The 10,493-nt window shown below is 38.6% G+C and overlaps 1 protein-coding gene across 1 annotated transcript in view; it reads right to left on the bottom strand.

Annotated features, from left to right (window-relative positions):
- Positions 1–5,349: 5,349 nt before the first annotated feature.
- LOC139951126 (cyclin-D-binding Myb-like transcription factor 1) overlaps positions 5,350–10,493 on the bottom strand; it is a 99,887-nt gene continuing 94,743 nt past the window's right edge. The window contains exon 17 of the mRNA XM_071949972.1: positions 5,350–8,716. Coding sequence (XP_071806073.1) covers positions 8,628–8,716 — 89 coding nt within the window. The 3' untranslated portion in view covers positions 5,350–8,627. The remainder of the gene's footprint in view (positions 8,717–10,493) is intronic.

The following is a 10,493-nucleotide window of genomic DNA, read 5'->3' as shown; positions in this document are numbered from 1 at the left end:
TTCATCCTTGGCCCCTGAGTTTGTAAATCATCTAAGCCCTTCACCCATTTCCGACAGTTGCTACCCCCAACGAAGTTCTATTTCAGCAAAGTTCCATGCTTTGGATGACTGGAGCGTTATTGTGCAAACATAAGTAAAACAAAAGGGGAGGGGTTGTGGGGTCAATATTGAAAATGAATCCATACATATCAATACAAACATATAAATGAACTCTCAGAGATCAGAACTAAAAGAGTCTTCATCAGCACCCTCTCCCCCTTATAGTGCACCCCTCCACCAAATACACAAAGAAAGAAAGAAAAAAAATTAGGTTTAAGCCAAAACGAAAGACCCAACCCCCTACCAAAAATATATAAATAAATATATGAAGAAAACGAAAACATTTAACGAATAAACGAACAAATAAATTAATAAATGTACAAATAAAAATAAAGTAAAACAAAAGAATAAAAATACATGAAAACATGAATGAAATCGACAAACAAATAAAACATCAATAAACTAAAGAGGCAACAGGTTTACAAAGGCAAGAACACAAATAGAAAACCCCCAATAAACTGTCGAAAGTAGGAACAAACACTACAGAAAAAGGATGTATTACGTAATACACTTGGGCATAATATAGACTCATTGCTGCAGCCACATGCCGACACATTAAGTACTTGTAACTGACCCTGAATCAACCATGGAGGAAAGCCCATACAGGTAGTCTACCTTCATGACTCAACAAATATTGGATTAAAAGGACGACGTTATAATAATCAATAGTCTGAAAAGCAAAAGTACTCTCCTAGTAAAGTAAGGCCATAAAAGTCACCAAGTTTCCTTGGACCGTTGATTTTATGTCACTTCTATCACAACGGTAGAATTCATCACTGCTACAGACAGCTCTTCCACCCAACCCATCCCCGCCCCCCCCCCCCCCAATAAAAAAGAAAAGAAAAAACCTTCTAAAGCGCAATCAACGCACATCCTCCAATGAAACCGGGACTGCATCTGTAACCCTTCTACACTATCTTCAAATCACAAATTGATTTGACAGTTTCTATATGAGACGAAACTAACCCAAAATGCCAACCCTGGCGACGTCTACTTGACGAATGATAACTTCCTCGATTCGATAACGCGTCAACTCGGGAGCTTTTAAAAAGGAACTAAAAATGAACCAGGGCAACACTTGACAGATAAGTATACAAAAGTAAGACTTATTAGGATACCAGCAATTAGCCTGAGAAAAAAGGGGGGAAAAACCGAAAGAGAAAACATTTGAATCATAATACTATAGTCGGCAAACCATCCGAAAGGACACATGACACAAACTTAACGTAGTTGATGCACGACCTTCGAGTGACCCGTTAAAATCAACATACCATTGTCCCGTCTAGTCTGCATTATGTAAAAATATTTATCACTTAGATTTCAACAAAAAAATAATTATCAAAATATTGCCTTGCGTTACACTTTCGTACCGGTACATTCGAATGAAAACAAGCATTGATAGTCTTAGAGCACTACTAAAACAATTGGCAACAAAGAAAAGGTTGACAGTCAAGTTACTGTGTTGTGGACATGCAAGGGACAATAGTTTGTTACCACCAATTAATGATCAGGGGCTCTATTTATTATTAAACACAAAATAAAGACATTTTGTTTTGTTCATCAGACTTACCAAAATCAATCTTCTTGCATCCAGACAGGCTTTTTAATCCTTTGGAAAACTTCTCATGGATATTATGCACAGAATCATAAAAGTAACATTCCTCACGTAAAACTTCTAAAATAATCCTGGATCAAAACAAAACAAATAAGCAAAATCCAAGCGGCACGGCAGGCGTTCACGGTTTTGTTTTATCTCGAACGGCTGGCGACCAGATTTTGTATCGTGTGTTTAGGATTTGTACAGCGCGGCAAGTCCAGGTGGGCCTCTCCACGTTGCGATCCGCATCACATATGCAACATTAACTCCTTGAGCCCAGCTAATTTAGAGGATCCCCTAAAACACAGCCGAGTAGGCGTGATGTTAGAAGTCACGTGGTGTTGGTAGTCTTACTTCTTTGTCCAATCACAGTGCGCGTGTGGCATGACTGGGGAGCTGGGTTCTGTTCACATTACTATACACACGGGAAGTTTAGATCTAGGGTTGATTACTGTTACGGGATGGAACTCTGCAGCAGTGACTATAACTTTACTACGCTTGGGGAGTACAAGTTTACAGTCACGGGGAACATTTTTGTTTTGAGAGTTGACGAAAGATGTATACCATCATTCCCCTAAGCGTTCTATTGTATCTGTTGTGACCACGAACATTAATTGTAAACACATACACGCAGGTATTTATTGATGGCCACATACAGACGCTTCCTATACCCAACAGCCATTTCCTGCCTTGGGTGGCTTACTTATTTTTTTACGGAACAGTTTCGTCTGCACTTTATTGGCTGAATGAATTTACCTAATGTTAATTGAACAGATGTATAGCTGAAACTTTATTAATGTGGAATTCGACAACGATCGCTCCTTGTGCAGCAATTCCATCCACCGCGGCGTTTACATTTCTGCTGATATCCCGAACTAGCACCCACACAAAACAGGGTGATTCAAAGAGGTACAGAACAAAAAATAACAATAACACCCATAAATATTCTACGCCCCCACCCCCCAGAAAAAAAAGAAAAGAAGAAAGAAAGACCGAAACCAAAATCGACGACAAACTACCGTAAAACAGGGAGCTAAGTCGGCTTACATAAATTGTTCACTTGCTTTGTACTTTTTGTCTGCATGTCATCATGTTAATTGTCTTTCCTTGAACACAAACTGTTGATTGCTATCCGTTGAGTCAGCTGAAGAGTAAAATGGGAACGGGAAAAATCAAGTTTGTTGCGGTGACCACTAGCATGTAACATCAATGTGGTTTTGAATACACGTAGTGTACTCTAAGTCGAACTTGCCCATGGCAGACAACCTTCCACAAAACAGGAAATTGTTACTACACCACAATTAATCGTCAAATTAGTTAATCAGTCTACCATTATTAACAAGTTCCATTTTTACACTTTCATGATTAAAGGCACTGGACACTATTGGTGATTACTCAAAATTATTGTTAACGAGCAATGGGGAGCTCCTGCCTGTAAAACACATAGTGAGAAACGGCTCCCTCTGAAGTTACGTATAGTTTTGGAGAAAGAGGTAATTTCTCCCTATAAAATCAAAATACTTCGCATGAAGCCTTGTTAGGATTCAGAAAGCACACAAATATGTGTAAAACAAGGGTGTTTTTCTGCCATGATTTTCTTACAACTTCGATGACCAATTGAGTCAAAATTTCACAGGATTGTTATGTTATGCATAATGTTGGAATACACCAAGTTAGATAGAACACATGGTCGTTGACAATTGAAAGCCTTCTCCAATGCCTTTAAGACTGACCAACCCTGGCGGAGACGAGTCTTTGCCGGGAGCAAGTCTCTCTAGAAAAGGACAAACATGCGGCAAAACAATTCCTCTGCGGTGAAATGTTGTTGTATTTGTTTTGTATTATCCTTGTAATGTTCACCTTTGGTTAGTGGCTATTGTTTCATCAACCAAGAAGACGAAACCAAAGGATATGTGTGAGGGTTCTATAAAAAGGAAACAATAAACCTCAACATTCACACTCAGACTGGATTCTCAGAAGTTGAACCAGAACGTACTACAACAATAATCTCAACTTAACAATAATCTCTTAAAAATATCATGAAGACTATCACAAAAGAAACAATAAATAAGTAACAGGTAATATTTGTTTAAATATTACACGAACAATTAAACAAATAACTTCCAGAAAAGGTCCAACTTTAAAGTGAACATCATATAATTCGTCGTGTGACTGGAAGAAGAGTGTAAGGTTCTACGCCCTCTTCCATGCAGACAAAGTAGTGTGAAGGTCGTAAGAAACAAAATGGCTACTGATAGAATACAAGACATACAAGACATTTTGCTGCTAGAATTGCCCAAAGGACATGTTTTCCCTTTCCCATGCAGAATTTAACCTTCCTAAAACAATTGATGAACTGTAGAAAACCAAATAAACTTTTACACCTAGTTTTCTTAAAATTTAATTTTGCACATTAATAATTGCCTTTAAGCCTTTAAGCCTATTTTAGTACCTGATATTCTTAATTAATATTTGTATCTATCTGTTTGTTGTTAAATAATTAATAATTTTAAGCGTTTTGTCTGTACTGTTTGAATCATGGCCAGTTTTAACTTCCCCAGTGTGGGATAATAAAGTTCTTATCTTATCTTATCTTATCTTTTTCCAGCAGAAAATGTTCGTTACTCCCTTCTTCAGACAACAATGTCTGATCCATAATGTTCCTTGTGTGTAATAGCATTCTAGGCAAATTATAATAAAGAGGAACCAGACTATGTTATTCCTTCCCAATCTATGTTGGGTTCCATTTATCTGAATGAGAATAAACATCAAAGTGTCTCTTGAACTTTTATAATCCAAGTAAGCGTTTATTAGAGACGGATAGTTCCATAAACAAAAAGCGTTCATCAACTGTGTGCATTAACATGACATGAATACTGATTTACTGTTTTCAAAAAGAGGCGGACAATTTTAGTTTCAGCATCTTTTTTTTTTTTTTTTTTTTTTTTGGGGGGGGACGCCTAGTGAAACAGAGTAAAAACAAAACTTCATAATGAATGTCTAGGGTATCCAAATTGTGGTGTGTGTGTGTGGGGGGGGGGGGGGGGGGGGTAGGCCCTTCCCCTAACCAGGCCGTTACGGCACTTATCTCATATGTTTTTCTATCTCGTTTAGCAATGGGTTTTGTTAATCCTAAATTTACACCTTTCGCACAGTGATACGTAAATTTACTAATTGAAGCAGCTTTTAACAAAGCTAAAGAGCTCGAAAGCAGAAATGCGAATTACACTGAACCTAATTTCTGACTCCACAGAAAGAGGCAGAACTTCCTAGTTGGGGCATAGATATAGATTACCAGGCTAAAGGAAGGTACAGAACTTCCTGAACTGGGAATATTTCCCCATGGTATTACCTGAAGTTACTGCTTATCATTGCACAACGGCTGGGTCCGCTTACAACAAGGGGGGAGTGGAATCTGGATAACATCCCTATTGGCTTAAATTGCAAATAGTTCTTAATCCATGCAGACTTGCAAACACTCACTTGCATTTAAAATACCTGAGAAAAAACCGACTTCCCGCAGAATTCCAATTCAATACAGTCAATTGGTTATTTCAGTAAAAAAGGAATTAATATGAAGACAAGTACTTTTCAGTACAAAACAATTCATTGTGTCATTTAATGCTGCAGCTTGCAGTAGGGGCCTGACTACACCATTGGAATACCACATTCAAGATATTAATATCCTCTTGGGTGACAAAACAAAATTTACATTCTGAAAGGATGTGAACTGCACAATCAATAAGTAAACAGTGTTGTCCAATTTACAAGTTGAAACAAAGATATACATATTTGTTTATTTATTCCACTTTTTTGCCCGAACAGCTGAAATGTTCACAGATGGAGTTCCACATACATTGCTACATATTTCATATTCATGTTAGTCTATCAATTCATTTCAATGACAAATTTGTGAAATAAGTTTATAATAATAATAATAATAGCAATGCTTTATTTGTATATTTTGCATATATCCTAGTAGCTAGATCAAAGAGAAAGATAGCTAGAGCAAGCCCTTTATAACTTAGTGATCCCTGTTCATCAGACATACTTTGATACCATTCCTCTAACTTTATCAAATCTGTGGGAAGCATACAACCTAAAGTTGCTTAACCTAGCACTTAGCACCCATTTATACACCTGGTTAAAGAGAAGCAACTATGGTTAAGTGCCTTGCTCAAGGACACTTGTTTTAAAATCAGTTTCTTAATTTATTTTAATTTGTACATTCTATTAATCCTATAGTTAGCGTTTGACTATATAAGTGTTGGTATCTTATTGCATCCGCCATACATGTACCTCATGGCAGATGCAATACTAGTGCGCTTGTTATAGCCTTTTTGAAGTATGGTGGATGCAAAAGGAGTGCACTGTGTGGTTCAGTGGGCGTTTACACACAAATTTACCCAAACCTAATAGTGTTGTAGAATTGTATCCACCATATCTAAAAAAGGCTTATATTAGCAGTACATAAAAATCGCCATACACAAGCATTTAATAATGACTGCATTGAACTTAGGAAGACACTTTTTAGAAAATAGATTACTTCCTCCGTCAGCGAAACATTTTCACAATGAGACATGACAGCTTTTCCACACCGACAAGAGTCTCGAGAAAACCCAGTGCCCTCTCCTATCTTTACGCATCAGCCTATATGATTATGACTCAGGATCAGGAGGCGGGAACATTCGGATTACTGGCGTCAATCTTGGGACCATGTGTCGGTGGGTGCTAGAGCTTATGAATGTGGGGCAAGGTGAATGTTTCTATGGTCGTCTATGCACATGGAAATGAACAAGCAAAAATAAATAGGGAATCCTTGAGGCTTTTGAAACATGTTGAAAACATAATAGAAGAGGGACAGGTTACTACAACAACATTGATATAAATATAAATCAGACTGGCCTTAGATTCCATAATACTGAGACAAAATTACCCAGACACCAAAAATAGACACACTGAAATTAATATTGTAGTACAGTAATACAGTTCAAACTTGTTTAAATGTTGTGAATTATTTCTTCATTCTTAATAAAGGTGATGCTCTTAGAATGTAAAGAGAAACCTAGCCATATTGTAGTCGATAAAGGGTCTCTGTAACTTTTGTAGGACAAAAAACACAATGTCCACAGATGTACACTAAACTTACACAGTTTGAAGATAATGATAGTAGAAAGCTTCCCTGAAAATACTACGTGCTGAGGTGCTGTAGTTTTGGGGAAATGAGTAAAACCATGTCATGAAAATAATTTTTTGACTCATGAGACGAAAATTATTTTAATCATTTACAAATGTATTTTCATGACATTGTTTTACTCAAAAACTTAAGCACCTCAGTAAGTAAGATTTGAAGGGAAGCTTTCCACTGTCATTATCTTCAAACCCTGTAAGTTTAATGTAAATCTATGGACATTTTGAAAAAGTACCCAAATCTTTTAAGTCACACAGTTTAAATTCATTCTTAAATTATCTAACTTATTTCTTCATTCATATGGTTTAAAGCTCGTCGCATGTAACAAGAAAACCAGCCCTAAAACTGACTAGTGAAGTTTAACCTACTAAACATGTGGTCCTGCTGCACACACCACTCAGGGGATGTACATGTACAATATGATAGTCATTATGTTGCCTGATGGGAGCCTTTGGAATGTTTTCAACATTGGGTGCCTTCGGTTAGCTTCCCTGGGTCGACCCGGTCTGCCCCCGCTGCGTTCGAATAGCTTTGACGTCTTTCCAGGGGCTCACCCGGGTCAGCCCCAGCCCCCAGTGCCCTGCTTGTGGAGTGGGTCACTAGTGGGGGCTAGCCCCAGGTGCATGACGTAACTACGAGAGCGGTGAGTGATCGTTCGTTTAGCTCTTGTCAGGGGCTCACCCGAGTGAGCACCGCGGGGTAGACCCAGGGAAGCTTATCGAATGCACCCACAGATACTAGACTGGGCCCCTGTCTTTATCCGCAAGGATAAAGACAGGGGCCCATTGTCAGATCCATCGATTCCATTGGATACAATCATCAGTTGATAAACGTGCAGTGACATAGTTGCCCAAATATGCTCTTTGTTACAGAGCATAAGAAAGTACTGAGTATACAATGCTTATTACACATCGGTGTATGGGTAAAAAAAAATAAAAAATTATATTCTATATCCCTGATACAAAGTTGACATCTATTAAATAAACTATCCCTTTAATGCAAGGAAACTAGTGCACTGATACGAAAATGATAACAGGAAGTTCACCTGTGTAAAGTCAACACAAAATGTCGCCGACTTTTACAGAAGTTAGTGTACTTAAGAAGTTGCCGATCAGACACTTGTGAAAATCCAAACCCCTTGAAAAATGAAACTAAGTCTAGACTTTTTTTTCGAGCCGAGACCACCCCCCCCCCCCCAAAAAAAAAATTTACCCTATAATTTCTTCTACCACTAGAGGAGTTCCGATAGTCTCCTTGGGATGTGAATGGTTCAAAGGTAATTTGAAGACCCCACCATATAGGCTCGCTGATCAAACAAAGATGATACATGCCACGCGCAACTCTCAGCCGATAACAGGTCTTTCTTTGACCTCAGTAAGAGCTACAAGCCACGCGCAACTCTCAGCCAATGACAGGTCTTTCTTTGACCTCAGTGAAGGCCCCGTTTGAGCTTGTGACATTGTTCACTTAAGGTGGTCGCTTCAAACATATGGGCCCACATACGGCCTATCAGAACAAAAACTTGCTTAGCACCGAAAAGTATTGCTTGACAGAAACCAGTTACCACCCAAAGTTACATAAAGTTTCATTCATGTGACTGGTGCCCACACAATTTTTGCTTCGCAAAGAAATGTGTCAAGCGGTATTTTCTGCTAAACAGCTTTAAGAAGTTGGGCCCTGATTGAAAGTTGATTATGTTCTACCAGTGCACACCAACCCTTAGAATAGTTAAGATATTTCTCATGATGATGGACTGTGAAGTTTAGGATCCACACTAGTTGGTGATTCCAGAAGATCTGAACCATCAGGCTGACTTTGAAGAATTTGACCTAACGGTAGAAAAACACAGAAAAAATGGGGTAGAAGTCATCAGAATGTAGCTCACTCAGTAAGGTATTCAAATGAAAAAGAAAAGCACCAACAACACATAAAGCACTGTGAGAAGTGGTTTTAATAAATCTATATTTCAGAAATGTCTGGTTGAACTACGGTCATAGACAGGTCACCATGTGGGTTTAAACCCGCAACAAAAAATGAAATCAAATATCAGGTTGTGATCACGTCTCTGGCTTCCAGACAAAACCATCATGGGAGGAAGGGAAAAAAACCTCCAGGCTCAAAACAAAAAGACTCAATCTTCATCTAATAAATAAAAGCTATCTCAATGTTATCCTTAGAGGTCATGTATTTCGCACAAACTTGGCAACAAAGAACGAGAACACCCTCAATTTCAAGCATCCTGTGGGAGTCTGTGGTGTATTTATTCATCTCTGAATATCTGGGTTTCCCCAAAAAGGCAGTGGTCCATAAAAGTACATTCCGTCATAAACACCTCGGACAGTTTATCTACTCCTATTGGTGGAGAGCGCGTCAGGTGTGGGTGTTTAAACGGTTGATAATAACCAGCTGGAGCTGTTAAAAACCGGCTGGGTTCCGTGTCTCAGGCAAAGTTTTCACGCAGAACGCGATTCATAGCTCTTAGTAAAAAGGGCATTTATAAATGGGAATATAAGAGTAGTGACTCGTTCTAAAACGTCCGTTTAAAACCTTGCAGGGTCATTGTCATGCGATTAAGGCCCTCGCCTTCAGCTTGGGCCTTTATCACACGGCAACGACCCTGCCGGTTTTAAACGGACATTTAAGAACTCGTCGCTACCCTTTTATTCCCTTATTATTTAACCATTCACACCTGGACCAATGTCCTGAAAAACGCCCATAAAGTGTTTTATCATAACAAATCACGGTCATTGAAAGCTATAGATACAATTTTTTTATTAAGAGAAAAACCAAGGCCCATGTGCCAGACACTCAACAAGGTAAACATAACAACATCTAGCCATGAACTATAAAGGATAACTTCCCTTGCATTACAGAAATGTCTGTAGCGATTTACTGACAGTTTTGACGCCCTATTTTCAGCCTTGTTTATCCATATTTTTATGCAATTCATGTTGCGCAAGTGGAAGTACTTCAGGATTAATAAACCCCAGATATGTTTAATACTACAATATCCAAAATGGCAGCACTAACTAAACATTGTTAGATTCCTTACTAACTCCGACCATATTTTATTCTTCTAACTATAAGATTAAATGAAAAAGATGGTAATGGCCTCATGTTTGCGACTCTTGAAGAGTTTTTGTTTTAATTTTGTTTAGCTTCTAATAATATAGGCTTGAAAACATGAGGCAGTACAAGTCTTTGGATACACTATTGGTCATTTTGGTTGATAAGCAGAAGCAGAACCGTTGATTTTGTCTGCTGCCTGGGGAAGACTTTAAATACAAGTTATAAGCAGTACGAGAGTTTAAAATGGTTCGGAATACAAAACCATGAGGTGGGGGGTGGGGGGGGGGGGGGCAGGGGGCAGCTTTTGTTATAATTTCTGTACCAGTGGTGTAACTACAAGTTGTGGGGGGGGGGGTGGTCACTAGCACATGCTCTTGACCCATCTACATGGGATTTAAGTATTGCACAAATGATTGATTCAATACATGTACATTGAACAGCCCCCCCCCCTCCCCACTTACACCCATTCCACCACATGAAAATGTCTGTTTACACCAATGTTCTGTACAGTCATTAATCAAAGACAAAGTACAACAT

Source organism: Asterias amurensis, chromosome 2, assembly GCF_032118995.1.
Source record: "Asterias amurensis chromosome 2, ASM3211899v1".
NCBI lineage: Eukaryota > Metazoa > Echinodermata > Asteroidea > Forcipulatida > Asteriidae > Asterias > Asterias amurensis.
The sequence above is the reverse complement of the archived record's forward strand: the minus strand, read 5'-3'. Positions and strand labels throughout refer to the sequence as shown.